This window comes from Mus caroli, chromosome 10 (genome assembly GCF_900094665.2).
Source record: "Mus caroli chromosome 10, CAROLI_EIJ_v1.1, whole genome shotgun sequence".
Taxonomy (NCBI): Eukaryota; Metazoa; Chordata; class Mammalia; order Rodentia; family Muridae; genus Mus; species Mus caroli.
The window spans coordinates 29,023,661-29,040,111 of NC_034579.1; the positions used below are offsets into that span (position 1 = coordinate 29,023,661).

Genomic DNA, 16,451 nt, shown 5'->3' on the forward strand with positions numbered 1-16,451 from the left:
GGGAGAAAAACAAAATGTATACTCTTTCTTTCACATGTGAACTTTGATAGTTCAAGTGATGTGGGATAATTTACAAAAACTGCCAAGTTACCATGTCCATGCCCAGTGTTAACAGGGCAAGACACAGCTTATAAATCTTAGTATCGTCTTAAATGCAATGGAGTCTAAAGAGTTGGAACTAAATCAGATGATTTAAATTTCTTAACTGAAGGCACTCTTTTATGATAAGATTATTCATAGAGTTGGCTTCAATTAATCTCCTAGCAGAAGTTCATAAAATGACAAGAAGCCAATTCCTTGCCTTTTACTCTGTCACTTGAAAAACTTGGTGTTATTTTAAAAATGGGATCCCGAAGTTCTGTTGTCATAATTAAAGAATGATTAATTTCACAGTTCAACCCAGGATTCATTGTTATGTTTAAGTGAGCATATTAATGGTGTTTCAAGATTGTGGACCTTTTGCAAATAAGAATTGCTATGTGCGGAGAGCAGGGTCCTCTCATAGAGTCTTTTAAAACAGAGAAAGGCCCAAGAAGCACACAATATCCAGCTAGGCTGAACTCAGTAGTTTTGCCAGGCTTTTCCAATGTGCTGCCTGTAACTTCATTAGCACATGTTTAGTATTTATTAATCAGGATTTTAAAAAAAAAGATTTTTTTAGTATATATAAGTACACTGTAGCTGTCTACAGACACACCAGAAGAGGGCATCAGATCTCATTACAGATGGTTGTGAGCCACCATGTAGTTGCTGGGAATCGAACTCAGATCCTCTGGAAGACCTTAACTGCTGAGTCATCTCTCCAGCCCAATCAGGCTCTTTTTATTGAAACTGTTTAGGCCAGTCCTGATCTGTAACTTCCTGAAGTATAAATTGCAAGAAAATGGCTTTATGTGAAAGAGAAAAACTGGCATATAGTCCTGAAGTATACAGTTTGCTTTGTAGAATATGGGTCAATGGTGGAAGTGTAAACTTATTAATATTTTAATCTTTTTAAAGTAGTACTTTTTATAGAGATACTAGATCATTACATTGGTTCAAGGAGTTTTAAGGAAACAACTTAGAACTTTATATCAAAGAAACCTAAAAGCTTGGAACCTTGTGGGTGAAACTCCACACATCTGTAAAGCTCTTTTTACTACTACTACTACTACTACTAAAAATACATCTTCATACTTTCATAGCACTTGACAACATGTTTCTTGTAGCAGGTGCTTGTAATCTGGAGAGTTATTGTAGTTCATGTCTTAGACACTACTTTAGTGTCTTGAAGTGGTATATTGACTTCCTTGGATTACATTGTTCTCTATGGCTTATGTTTTGTATACCTATTTTTTTTAATTTGAATCTTTAAATGCAAAGGGAACCAATTGTACTTCTAATTATGTGTTTTCTTTTATTCTTTATAATATATTGGTATTGGAAGTATTTGTTACAATAGATTTAAAATGAATTTACCTACTAATAAATTAAATCATTTTGGTGACTGTGGTCATTTTATATTTAATTCTTGACATTGCTTAACAAGAAATAATTTTAAAATGGACCTAAAATATGGTATTGATTTTTATAATCTTTTAAAATAACTTAAGTGTTGTCCACACAGGAGCAGAGAAGCCTATAGATTCAAAGGATTACTGTAGTTATTCACAAAATATAGAAGTCAATTCAGAAAAACTCTTTTCCCACTCAGAATAAATTTTGTAATATTATATCTCAGGTGGTGTTATATCTTAGCTTGAGAAACTTCTTACTCTCAAATGTTGTTGAACATTCCTATTAGTCTCTTCTCCAAGGAAAACTATTTCTCTGGAAGTTTCAGCCTTTCTCCATTTTAACAGAATCCATAGTAAATAAACTGGATAACTTCAGACAAAGTTATTCTGCAATTCTCGAGCCAGTAACAGTGATAGAAACACTGTTTCCTAAAATCCTTGCATAAGCAAAATTACAAGATATGATCGCATTCATTTTTTTTAATTAAATTATACTGGGGTTATTTTCTTCTTTTGTTTAACTCAACACAGCTCTATGAAACCTCTATTTTTTTTTATCATTGATCACTGAAGAATGGAAAGATAATATTACACAAATAATGGGCATTTAATGTGTAATTACCAGGGCATCTACATTGTGGAATAAGTGTTGAAGGAAGAAATTAAATTATACTCGATTTACTTTTGTGTATCTCTTTAAAAGTATATAGTTTGATAGTAACTACAACAAGAATGATAACTATCAATCATCTACATTATGTCTTGATATACAATTAGTATTAATTTTGATATTATCACTATAAAAATAGAATAACCTCTGTAACTTGTATGTAGATCCAAAAAGAATAGACAGAAGATGAAAGTTATGCAACATTATCTCAGCTCTGGTTTTAATCACTTGCACGATCTTGACAGAGCAAGTAATATGTTATGACTTACATATCTTCACTTACAAACTGTGGAAGCTGGACTTAAGTGGTACTTGGAGTCTGTTTTGGCATTTCTACCCACCTGATCTCTCTCTCTCTCTCTCTCTCTCTCTCTCTCTCTCNTCTCTCTCTCTCTCTCTCTCTCTCTCTCTCTCTCTCTCTCTCTTCAGGCTGATAGATCAGCAATAAATTGTCTTAATAACAGATTGAAAATTAAATAGATTCATTTTGAGATAATTGCCACTGTAAATATGAAATTGCATCTATGTTGTCTATAGAAATATTAATTTTGTCAAACAACTGTGAAGTATTATGTATGAAATACTAAAGTGTGTGGTATAGATAGATGACAAAGGCTGCATTTGTTGAAAGAAGGTGAGCTATTAATGTGGCAAGCTATTGGATGATCTATATTAGATCAGAAAGAGTCAGAAGTTATATTTATGTAAATACAGAGGGAAAGTTCACATCACTTAATTTAATTTTACCACAGGATGCACTGGAATACAATCTTCTACAGGAGCTACTAATGTCTTTGTCACAATTCTATTAAACCAAAGAACTTGATCAACTCAGCTGTTCTATGAGCTATACCCTGAGACATTCAAGACATAAACTAGTAAAACAGAAATTTGGTCTCTGATTTATTCTATTAATTCTGTGATACATAGGTTTTTTTTTTTTTTTTTTTTTTTTTTTTTTTTTTTTTTTGTACTGTGGTGAAATAAACTCAGTGCCTCCTGGTAAGAGTTTTGAATAAAACTGATATTGAGTTACACATAATGATAAAACTCATATACCAAACAAGTTTGTCATCTATTTAACTTAGAAATTTACCTAAGTCAAACAACATATACTTAAAACATCCCACTGTATGAGTACAATTGGGAGAACAGCTCATTTGCTAGCATAGTTGAAACTCAAAAACCATTTGTTTCTATCATTTTCATTATTATAATTTTACATAGGGATGGAAATTAATTTTTTGTAATTATTATTAGTCATTAATTTTGTGATAACTTTGTTAGTTCATATAAAAGGCAATAAATAATTTGCATTTATCACATTCCTGTATATAGAACTCTAAATTATTTTAGTACAGGATTGAGCCATATCTTTAATATACTTTGTTCCAAAAACTAAGGTTTTATAACTCCTCCCTTCCTAAGCTTTTTAAGTCAATTGAAAAGAATAAAATGATTTAAATTTCATGTTAAATCATTGGGTAAACAATAGAAAAGATGAATTGATGTTTTTGAGGATTTAGAAGTTAAGACACATTTAGGAGACTACTGCTCCAGGGGAAAATTGTGCTTTTATTCTTAAGGATTACATGTATAGGTAATACAACTCCAAAAACTGAATATGATACAATTTTACAGAGTTCAGAGAAATCAAGGAAATTGCCTATAATTGCACAGATCTAAAAATGGCATAATCGTAATTTGAGGCCAGGTGTCTGTTAGCAAGGCACAGTGCTTTTCTCAGTATCTTTGAATGGCAATTAAAAATTTAGGACTCCATATAATTGCTAAGGCTCTTATCTGCCATGGGTAAATGAATGACATTAGGAATAAGAAAAGGTTTTGATGTGTAGTAAGTTCAGTTTTCATCTTGCTGAGTATATCATGGTGTTTAGGTCACTCGAATATGAATTTGTGTGCCTAAGGAATGAAATATTTATAAATGTCTGAGCAGGTTATAGTGGAGCACTCCAGACATTGTGCAAACTGGAAACCATATCAACTTTTAGCCTAGAGAATCAGTGGAATGTAAGTATTTACAATACTAGAAAAATGTTTGATTAGAAAATAGATGCAAAAAAAAAGAAAATAGATGCAAAATTTGAACAACTGCATGTTATTACCTTCAGTAAGAGAACATAACCATCAACATGGCAAATGATGAATGTAATAATCCCAATAAACAAGAGAACAAGCAAAGGAATAAATGCACAGTTTTTTTCTCTCCCTCTTTTCTTATATGAACTCTTTTGGCTCCTGTGTTTCTCTTGGTATGTCTCTCTGTCTCTCTCTATATCTTTGTCTCTCTTTCTCCCTTTGATTTTTGGAAACAAGGTCTTTCTACATCACTTCCTCTGTTTTATTGAGACAAGTTTTCTTTGCATTACCCAGGTTGGTCTGAAACTCACAAGGTAGACCAGCCTGACCTACACTCATAGAGATCCACCTACCTCTAACCCCAGAAAGCTGTTATTAAAGGTGTGTACCACCAGTCCTTTCTAGGATCAATTGATATCTTAGCAAGAGTCCTGAACTACCTGTATCCAGAGGACTTGGGCATTGGTTGTCATCATACATAAAAGGGCCACTGTGGAGTCTGGACCTGGAGAGTACAGGAAGTCTTTTCTTTATGTTGGGCAGGAAGTTGAGCTTTTGGAAAATGATATACTATAGTAGTGTGCAAAAAGAGAAATGGTACAGATAGTGGAGTTTACTCAGCACATTTCTTGGAAGAATGCTATGGCAGAATTGGCTGATCAATGTGATCATGACAACATACTTTTAGAGAGCATATAGCATTGTTGTTCTGCCTCTTCACAGACCCTCTGTATTAAAAAATAATAGAAGTTAATGACTTACTTCAGATATTCTCTATGTATTTTTCTAGATAAGCATGTATTTCAAATAACATCATGGAATGAATTATCTCCAAAACAATCATATAAAGTTTAATTGCACACGAACCTTCATAGTAGGTCAATCACAGGTATAAGTCTTATGAGTAAACAGAGTATACCCTAGGAAGGAAACATGAAGAAAAGTGTTGATTTCATGATATTTTCCAGAAAAGTAGAACCAAGAATCCTATTGAAAATGTATCTATATAGCACTAAATATAGCATCTGTCTATCTATATGTGTGTCTATCTATATGTCTGTCTATCTGTCTATCTATCTATCTATCTATCTATCTATCTATCTATCTATCTATCTATCTATCTATCAATTTAATCTATCAGTCATCTATCATCAACCTAGCTATTTATTTATTGAGACACTAATTTTAAGACATTACTTCTTGAAATTGTGAGTGCTTGCAAGTTCTAAGTGTACAACACTTGTAGGTAGATTAGGTATACAGGGAAACTTGATGTTAAACATTGAGTCTACAAGAGTGTGTCAATAAAATTCCTACTTCAAGAGACTTTAATTTTTTTTTAAGACTTTCATTCAACAGGCAGAGACCCATCTCATCCACATTATGAAGATGAATCACTTTTCCCAGTTTACTAATTCGACATTACCATCAATAGAAACCAATAGATTGGCTCTTAGCTTTGCTAAAACAATACATCTGACTAACCATTGTGAGCAACATCAGAAGGCTATGAATAGTACTCAGAAAGATATTTGCCTAATATGCACAGAGCCTTGGGTGCAAATCCAACATCATAATACTAAGTGAAACAAAGATACAGAAAAAGAAAGGGAAAAATAAAACTCAAAGAAAAAGTTAAGGATAAAATTTTGTAAAGGAAGAAAAGTTACATTAGTTACAAGTGCTGCAGAAATGAAAAGAACAAAGACAAAGCACAAGTCTTTAATAGGTGATGATCTAACCTACACTTGACTCGAAGTTTGCCTCTCCCACATATACTTGAGGGCACAGTAAGGAGTGAACGGAAGGTCCAAATTTAACCCGGTTTGTTATATTAACTTCTCAGTGTCTACTATGGGGATAGTGATGATTTTAAACTAAATTATATTGAAAGTTGGTTCCATCTTGAAACTTTTATTGTGTATTGCACCTTGCCTCTCCCTTTCACTATGAAGCAAACTGTGGGCTACTGAGTACTACCAAATGAGAATGAATCTTATCATCTGACAAGTAAACCTTCCAATACTGCAGAGTTGATCATTTTAAACTTTACTTTGCCATGATGTTACATTTACACTGAACTGATAAGAGACTTCAGCAAACTTCTGATATTAGTGGCATACAATCATTGTCTACTCACTAAAACTAAGAAAACAATACTGGTGCAACCATAATAATTGAATTTCATATTCATTTGACTTTCATTTCAGATGATTAAAAACAATGCCTGCCATGGTAAAAGAGTAATGAACAGATTTCTCTTTCTCACTCTAAATTCTAAGCAATATTCTAGATTTTCCTGGCCAGTTCTGATTATGCTGTGTTCTAACAATATACTTGGTAAGCACATAAAAACTTAATTCACATTTTAATAGGTAAGATTTAACTCTCATAAAAAATATATTTGAAGAATGTGAAAAGAGACCAAAAGAAGGGGAGGGGAGATACAGATAGACTGAAGTAACTTTTATTCATATTTTCATAAAAAGAAGATTTTAAAGATAGAAGTAATTAAAAAGTTGCATGCAATGGTTCAGAAAGGAAAAGCAAAGAACAATAACAACAAAACAAAACAAAACAAAACAAACAAAACAAACAAATGAATGAAAAATCAAATGGAAGTTCTTGCTTTCCATAACAAACTAAACAACAAATATACAGCTTGCAAAATAGAAAAAGCACCACTTTATAACTGAGCATGTAACAAGGGATTAATACTAATCATCTTTAAACAATTATAGTATCTAAAAAGAAATCCACCAAAATCAATGTGTAACAAACATTTCTCAAGTAAGAAACACATGGCAAACAAGTATATGATAAATGCTGATCAATACAAATCACCATGGGCATTTAAATCAAAATACAATTAGACTTCTTCATTCTCTACAGTGCTTTTATCTAAATTATGGATGATAATAAGTGACAATAAGGCTCCGGAAAAAGAAACATTTGCATACTGTTTTTGGAAATTTATATCAATATAATGATTATAGAAAGTATAGGGTTTTTTTCGAAGACCCCTTCTTCTATGATAGAACTACTATGTGAACCAATAATTATATATACATGAAATAAAACACACACACATACACAAAATGAGATCAGTGTCAAGAGGCCTATACACTTTCATGTTTATTTAATATTCACAATGAGATAGAGTCGATCTAAGAAGTTGATAATAAAGGATATATAATTTATGGTCTAGTCTATTTAGCCTCCAGTTTGTTTTGATTATCAAGTGCTAGTGGAACCAAAGATGGAATTATGTAGCTTAAAGAACTCTTCTATTTAGGTTAGAACCAGTGTATACATATACATATATGCATGTGATAACAATTAATGAAAGTGACACCATGAATTTGAAGGAGAATGAGAAGCAATATATGGGAGGGTTTGGAAAAATGGGAAAAATGCTCTAATTAAATTACAATCTCAAAAACAAACAAAAGACTATAACCAATATTCTAAATATTTTTTCACTGCTTTTTATGTATGATATTGAGTTTTCTTTTTCCCCCTCTGCATTTTGTGCTCTAAAACGGCCAGAAAGAACGTTAAAGATAAGATGGTATGTTGGTCAGTTTTTGCCAATATAACACAAACTAGAGTCCCTTAGAAAAGGGAACCTCAAGTGAGGGATTTTTTTTTCCATCAGATGGGCCTATGGACATACCTGTGTGAAATGTCTTTGACTAATAATTTATTTTTGCAGGTTCAGCCTGTGGTTAGTACATGGAGTCCTGGGACATATAAGAAAACAAGCTGAGAATGAATAAGCTAGTAAGCAGCATTTCTCCCATGTTCTCTTCTTGAGGTCTAGACTCTAGTTTCCTGAGTTCAGTTCCCACTCTTTCTTACATGAGAATAAACTGTGACCTGAAAGCTATAGGAAGTAATAAATTATTTTCTCCTTAAATCAATTTTGGTTAGTGTTTGATCATAGAAAACAAACAAAATAAAAACAAAACAAAACAAAAAAACTCCCATAGGACGGATGATTTTTATAAAAAAAAATGAATATAATTTTCTAGCCATTTCTTCCTGTAGGATTCAGATTTCAAACTTTTGGTCTAACAAATTTTACTCATAAAATTTGTGAAGAAAGAAATCGATTTTTTAATGTCCTTATTGGCATATACAATAAAAAAAAATAAGGCATGTGTTTGCTATTTGTATGAGTTTAATATAAATGCTTTTTTTCTATTATGTAAACTGGTGGTAGATGATTTTATTTTTCCTTGATGATCAAGGAGAAAAGTGGCACTACCTTTGAAATTATTTCTGTTCTGGGAAAATAGAATAAAGAAGCTTGGAGCTGTTTACGCAGTGAAAAATGCAGGACATTTCAGCTAAGGGGGAATGTTTGACATGACTCGAACAAATCGTATGTCCAGAGGGTAAAGACATAAATCTATAATCCTACTCTAGCATACTTACACTATATGAGATGTTGGAGTTTATGTAGCTTATAAATTAAAATGGAATTGAACTTGACATACTAAGACATACTACCACATGAAAATTTGAGTTCTTACAATAGGTTTTCAATTCTCCCCTTTAAGAAGTAATATCCATTATGTGAATTTTTTAAAAATTGAAAGGCTTCAATTACTAACTAGTCTTACAAATATGACCAACCTACTGGTACTGTTTGGTAATTCTAAAGTCAATTCTATCATATTGGAAATAATTATTGAGTATCTAATATATTTGAATAAATCAAATCCAGATTTCTCAGGGTTCTATTGATAAAACTGATAATATCTGTGAATTTTTACTTTTAATTATAACCAACTTTAACCCTTAAAAGCAATACATTAGTGATGAGAAGGAAAAACTGAAAATTTTAGTGCATCTTGGTGTTCTTAAGATTTCAAACACAATGAAGGACATTCACAGTCCACATGCAAGTACAGGAAAATGTAGAAGAACATATAAGGAAATTCAGAAAAAGTAATCTCATTTAGGCGACATGATGGTGAAAATGAAACATTGTTAGGAAAGTATCTTGTGTTTATTTTTCATTATCCAAGAAAAGAACAAAACAGCATCAATGTTTACAACACATCTTGTGGAAGTAATGATTCTGCATAAAACCTAAACTGTTTAAAAAGAGAATCTCAGAATAACAGCATTATGAAGCAAATACAAAAGGAACTAACATACTTTATAGTGTTGCTTGATAAAATAAATGCATTTCTACTGGCAGCTATGTGTTTTGGAACAAATCTAACAAATTTTAATTGAGCATTTTCCTTCTTATATTTAAAACCCATAAGGGGAGTGTAAAATTTAGGGTGTCACTTTCCATACCCAGTTTCTTTTATTGACTCATAATTGTCTACAAACAAACAAATGTGGAAACTTTCATTCTTATAATTATAACACATCCAATATTATTACAATCAGTTATTTAAAAGCTCCCTATAAATTTAAAATGTTTAGGAAATATCTTTTTATTTTAAACATTAAGTTTATAAAGATATTTTGTGAACTAAACTATTTGAAATTATTCTTCCCCTTGAATTTTTCTTGTATTAAAATTTCAGTTATGAAAAACAATTTTCTTTTATAAGCAGCCAGAAACTTTGGTTTTGTTCTCAAACCCAGACACCATTGGATATGCCAGAAAGATTTTGCTGACAGGACCCTGATATAGATCTCCCTTGTGAGGCTATGCCAGTGCCTGGCAAATACAGAAGTAGATTCTCATAGTCATCTATTGGATGGAACACAGGGCCCCTAATGAAGGAGCTAGAGAAAGTACCCAAGTAGCTAAAGGGGTCTGCAACCCTATAGGTGGAACAACAATATGAACTAACCAGTACCCCCAGAGTTGTGTCTCTAGTTGCATATGTAGCAGAGGATGGCCTAGTTGGCCATCAATGCAAGGAGAGGCCCTTGGTCTTGCTAAGATCATATGCCCCAGTACAGGGGAATGCCAGGGCCAAGAAGCAGGAGTGGGTGGGTTGGAGATCAGGGTGGGGGGAGGGTAGAGGGGGCTTTGGGGTTAGCATTTGAAATGTAAATGAAGAAAATATCTAATAAAAAAAGAAAACAAATTTTTTATTATATCAATGATTTTTCATTGAGATAGAACAAAAATACAAGTTAGATAACAAAGGAAATATAAAATAACACTTTTTCTCAACCCTTTGCCTCTGCAAGTATGCAAGGGCAATGAAAAATTTTACTTTCCATATTACAAGGCACAAAAGGCAGTTGATGCTCATCCTTAGATTCATATCTGTACTCTTTCATTTAAATAAATTTCAAAGCCCGTGAAAGCTTGCTTGAGCCCAAGTATATGCTAATATACACAAGATCATCTACTTTTTTCCCTTAATGGAGTGTCATGTCATCTCGGGGGTATCTTGATTCTAATCAAAACTACAACATTTTTACTTTTCCTTAATCATAAAAGAGGTAATTAATTGAGACTCCTTTATTCAATACTTTGGAGGCCCAAAGAAGAAATATGTCATTATATCATGAACAAAATAGGGTATGTACTCCATGAGAATTAGAGCTCCCTGCTTATAGCTTGAACACACAATACATCACTGCACATCTTCAGTTCTGCAGAGGTGTGAACTGTAAGGCTTGACATATTTAGGCTATGGCAAGGCTCCACAAAGCACCTAGCCTCAGGATAATGTTTTCTTTTTTTACTCAGTCTTCCTGGGCTGAGCCTCTGACCTTTTCTCTCAAAGGCCTTAATGTCACAGTGAACTTTCTCTTCTCAATTTGATTCTCACATCAGGAGTCAAAGCTTTTAAAAAATTCCTGATCCTTACAGCTGGTTTAGCATAGACTAAATAAAGTTTTGTTGATTTCAGTGACTAAATTGTGTAGCTAAAAGTCTCTGGAAACAGTTAAGGAATTACAGCTTGGTAGTTAATTGTTAATAGCTAATAATGAGAACTGATTTCCCTGTATAACTCAGCCACCACTAAAGAAAAGTGAAGGCAAAATAATGGACTAGGTTTCTATAAATCCAGCCTTGTTATAGAAGAGAAGCGAAGCCCTCAACAGAAAGACCCTTACTGTCACAGTAAAAATTACATTGCAAAGTAATGGCTCTCATTATGTTGCATAATGTTTCCTTCATTGAAAAGCCCCAGATAAAATTGAGAGGAAAATTTATTGGTGAACAACAACAAAAGAACCTTTCTACCGATTTTTCTCCTAAGGTGTCCCTATCATTCATCACATAATCCAGTGGAGCATTTGACACCACCAAGCAGCAAAGAACTTATTAGCTTATTGTACTTTTGTAGTCTATGTTACTGTGAGAAGAAAAATTCTTAGACTAATACACGCTATTTCACCAGATGTGCTATAGTAGAGCTCTTGCCCTGAGTATTTCACTCTCCCTGCCTTCCTCTTTCTGTTTTCTACATATCTAGTACGCTCCTGTTTCAGAGTCTTGGCAGGAATGTTCCTTTTTGTGAAGATAACCAAAGTTTTTTATAGATTTCTTAATATTCCCTATTATGAATGATTTACCCATGTCTGACTTTAATAAAAACAAAACAATACTTTCTTCCACCTTCTGATTCCCTAATCTGCTAAAACAAGTGCCATACTCCAGTTTGGCGGTCAAATTGGTGCATGTTGGAAGAGTTACCGTCATTTAAAGAATTGCCTAGTGAAATGGCTACAGGTATGTCTGTGAGACTTTTTTTTTTCTTTTTTGGTTACTGATTGATATAAAAGAACCCAACACAATGTGAGTGGTACAATCCCTAGTCAGGTGGGCCTGGATTTTGTAAAACTAAAACAGATGAACATGAACTAAGCAAATTAAGAAGCAGTTTCCCAGTAGTCCATACTTAAGTTCCTACCGTATATTTTCTCAATGCTAGATTATAACTTGTAAGATAAATAAACCCTTCCCCCTCCCAAGTTGTATTTACATGTGGTTTTATCACAGTAATATCAACACAAACTAGGATACTATGTTTTTTTTTAATTATTTCTAATCAACTTCACTGTCTAACATTATATACATGTACATCTTAAGCACATAAAATGGATCTTTCTCTTATTTTAAAACTTTGTGAAATAGAGACAGTATATTATGGCTATTTACAACTCTAAAGATTTTTGAAATAATCTATTCCCAATAAAAGTGGTTACTATGGGAAAGATCATATGAATTCCATTTGGATTAAGGAATGAAATAGTGGTACATTAAATACATTCCACTCATCTCCCTAAAACTTATGGTTGAAGATGGAAGGACTACCATTTTCTCAACAGTTGCATCAAGAATGAGCAATTATTGACATATCCTTTTTGTTATCTACACAGTACGGGGTAAGAAAGTATCAGAGTCCTTGGACTGAATTCTGTTCTTGACCTTATCTCGTTTGTGATGTTGGACATCTGTTTTGAGACATTAAATTTCAGTTCCTCTCTCTATAAATGGTAGCTAACAAACCATAACCAAGCAACATCCAGAAGTTTTTTCTTCATTGTAACACAGCTGTGTTGTAAGCAGATCTGCCTCTACATGTACACACTTTTTCTTGAGGTTTTGCAAGAAAGCTTATTCTAGACACACATTCCTTAGATGCAAAGAGATAAGTAATTTGCACTTATGGAAATCAGTAGAACTCACACCTAGAAAAATACTAAAGATAATATGTACTCACATTTTTATTATTTGCCTAATGTAGTAAATGCTGGTTACTATTTTATTGTACTTTTAATAACTACTTTGTTCCAGGCACTTTAGTCTAATTATCTCTATACCTCACAGAAAAAATAAGTAAAAATAAAATTGGTACAGCTTGTTAGCTACCTAATTTAGTATGTCAAAGCAGATGTCTAACATTGTCCACATAGAAAAGATCAGGAACAAAATTTATACTAAGAATGCCTATGCATTGTTTCTTATCCCACACTCTATAGATAACAATGGGGAGGTTTAATAATGATCATATAATTGGCCTCATCTCTTTTTACTCTATTTTCCAAAGTCATGAAATGTGATGGGTTGCAGGCCAATTTCTACCACCCCAAAGAAACAAGGTGTCAGTGAAGTGGAATGCTGGAATGTGGTGTCATGGAACAACTGGGACCTGATTTAACTGGCAACAAAAATACTCCAACTCTGGCCCCATAGAAATGAAAAGTATTCCTCTGCTATGTAGACTTAGCATAAGCTCCATAGTAAGAAGACTTGGCGACAACAAAACATAAGGCCTAATTAGAACTACTTGTATTTGTTTCTTAGTTTTGCTGGAAACAGAGTTTTATAACCCCAGCTATATTAAGTCAAAGCATGGGATTCGTTGTACAAGAATATTCTCTTTTAAAAACATGAAAAGAAGGACTTATATCTCACAGCCTCAAGTATTTATTTTAACTGTGAAGTTCAATGTGCCATTAACTAATTGGCACCGATTTTCTGATGAAATATTTATTCCTCTGCAGTAGAAAACTTAGATCCAGATACTAACTTATAATTATATAGCAACTGTGGCATTAAAAGTATGGTCTTAGAAATATTTCCAAGTACTCATATGTAGTTCGGCCCTTTTCTGATTCATGATACCAGATGATGGTGTTTAGCCTTTTCAATGACCTGGCATTTTTGTTTACTTAGAAAGATGGAAAATGCCCTGTTACATATAATTTCTCCCAGTAAACTAACTGAATATATTAATACTCTAAAATATCTTTATTTAATTTTCAAAATATATTTTGCTTAGGCCTAAACCTTGTACAAAAGAACAAAGTGAATTTCAGCAGTCTGGAATGATAAAAATGTACTTTCTGGACTTTCTCCTTCAGACTGAGCAAGCTGCAGACACATTTAGACAAAGTGAGAACGTGTCTCCTTACAGTGCTAGATTTTCTCAGGGAGTAGTAGAGAGGGGCTGTTTATAAATTATGCTTCTAGCATGAAAAGAAAGTGTTAGATTTGATCTTGTACGTAAAAAAGCTCTATACCTAAGGGGATGAATTAATTCCTGTATTTAATTAGATGCAGTTCTTAGTAGACAACTTAAGCATTCACATTAGAATTTCACCTTGGATATTCTCAGCATGGTAAAAAAAAAAAAAAAATCTCACAATAGTTCTAGCAAATGATAAGCTTAGAGGGCATCAGTCTGGGAAAGTGACAAATGGCAAAGAAAAAGGTATTTCAAATATAGAATAAAAATTTCTATGAATTGAAGACAAAAGTTTCTAACAATAAAAATTCATATTACTGCTTCAGGCCAAAAATCACTGACTATTCTATTTAAGCTATTAGATATAAGCACTTGTTATTATTGTAAATGACTAGACTTACCAGAAAAATGCCCATGGAGTCCAAGCTTATAGCTAGGCAGCACTTGACCATCTTTCTTGGCTCTAGTCATACCATGGAATGCTAAGATATCTGAAAGAGGAATCCTCCAGGAAACTTCATGAAACCATACATTTTGCATAGCATTCAGACATACTACAACCTTGGTGTACCCAAGAACTCTACTTCATAAAAGTGTTCAGAAAGGGTATTGAAGGTAACATTCCTGCCACACTGCCACATAAATGTCACCAGGTCCAAATATCTGTTGACAAGAGCCAGAGCTAAAAAAGAAAAAACAATTAACTCAAAATAGAATGGTGTAGCACAGTAGTTCTTAACCTTGCTAGTGCTGTGACATTTTATAGCAGTTGCTCATGTTGTGGTAACCACCAACCATAAAATTATTTTTGTTATGACTTCATAACTGTATTTGCTACTATTGTGAATCATAATGTAAATCTCTACATTTTTCTGATGGTCTTAGGTGACCCCTGTGAAAGGGTCATTCCATACTCCAAAGGGGTTATGACCATAGGCTGACAAATTCTGGGCTAACTCATTATTTGTAATAAAATAGTCATACAAAGTAGACTATTTAGTCTACTTTTAATATTGTTTGTAAGAAATTTACCCAGAACTGAGCAAGACAATGTACAAAGTTCCTGATAGCACTATCCATCTTTGAGAGGGCTACTGTTATTTTTTTAAATGGGGAAAACGTGGTATTAACCACAAGGTTGCCTGGGACAGAACCCACTCAGCAGTAATCCTTTCTGTCAACTGGCTTCATCCTTTCTGTCTTTCCATAATGGGCATATTTGCAATTTCTTCTCCAGAAAAAGAAAAAGAAAAAGGAAAAGGAAAGGAAAAAGAAAAAGAAAAAGACAAAGAAAAAGGAAAAGAAAAAGGAAAAGAAGAAGAAAAAGAAGAGAAGAAGAAAATGGAGAAGAAAGATACTTCTGATACAAAAAAGAAAGGTAAGGATTAGAAAATCTATCTAACACCTAAATCAAACAGTCCTAATTAATAGTGTTGCTGGGAAAGCAACTGTTTTCTAGAAAGGGATTCATTTGTTTGATTGTCACTGTTAGTCAAAATACTTGGTATTTTTGAATGTTCCAAATTGGATTTGAAGGAAACATGTAAAATCCTTTATTTCTGTATTCACTTAAAAAATGAAATTTGTCTGTTTAGCTCAGGCTGATCATGAGTCTCATGCCTCAGAAACATGAAATTTCAAGGCTGTGTCAAGTCATCTGGCATCTTAACATTTGTTAAAATACTACTGTGATATTCTTCATTTTGCAGTATACATACATACATATATACATAGAAAGAGAGAAAGTGAGAAAGAGTAGGGAGTAGGTATGTGGAGTATAGGTGTACATGTGACTAATAAAGATTATTATTTAGTTTATTCAATTTTATTAAAACTATCAAGATGTCAAATTATTTTATACTGTGAGAAGAGTACATGGAATAGTTTGCTATACCATTCTTATTCTTATTCCTCTCTTGACACTTGTTTATTCATATTAGTCTATTATTACCAAGATGTGTTCAGAAATTTTAAAATTCCAAATATATATCTGTGACCCAAGCCAGAGGGAACACTCAATTCATTACTTTTAATATATTTGAGTTTATTCAGTAATTGTACAGCAATTGTTCTGCATTTAATATCTCTACCTTTGTTAAAGACTTGTTTTCCTTATCAAATTAAATCCCTTTATAGATAGACAGGAATCCTAAGCTTTTGGTGTGTTTAGAAGGTTCTAGTATAGAATCCACTTATTTAGGATTTTGGCTTAGACTTACAGTTTTCTTGACAAAGTAAACTGGTCACTATAATGGTAGTCATTTGTTCTCTAAA

The 16,451-nt window shown here is 32.9% G+C and overlaps 1 protein-coding gene and 1 long non-coding RNA gene across 2 annotated transcripts in view; one reads left to right on the forward strand and one right to left on the reverse strand.

Moving 5' to 3' along the window:
* Window positions 1-3,096: 3,096 nt before the first annotated feature.
* LOC115032171 lies at window positions 3,097-14,746 on the reverse strand. The gene is made up of 2 exons (XR_003837831.1): window positions 14,579-14,746; window positions 3,097-5,186 (listed from the first exon to the last, which is right to left on the reverse strand). It is a non-coding gene; the product is annotated as an uncharacterized LOC115032171 (long non-coding RNA).
* Window positions 14,747-15,024: 278 nt separating this feature from the next.
* LOC115032168 (triadin-like) overlaps window positions 15,025-16,451 on the forward strand; it is a 53,031-nt gene continuing 51,604 nt past the window's right edge. The window contains exon 1 of the mRNA XM_029482957.1: window positions 15,025-15,555. Coding sequence (XP_029338817.1) covers window positions 15,387-15,555 — 169 coding nt within the window. The 5' untranslated portion in view covers window positions 15,025-15,386. The remainder of the gene's footprint in view (window positions 15,556-16,451) is intronic.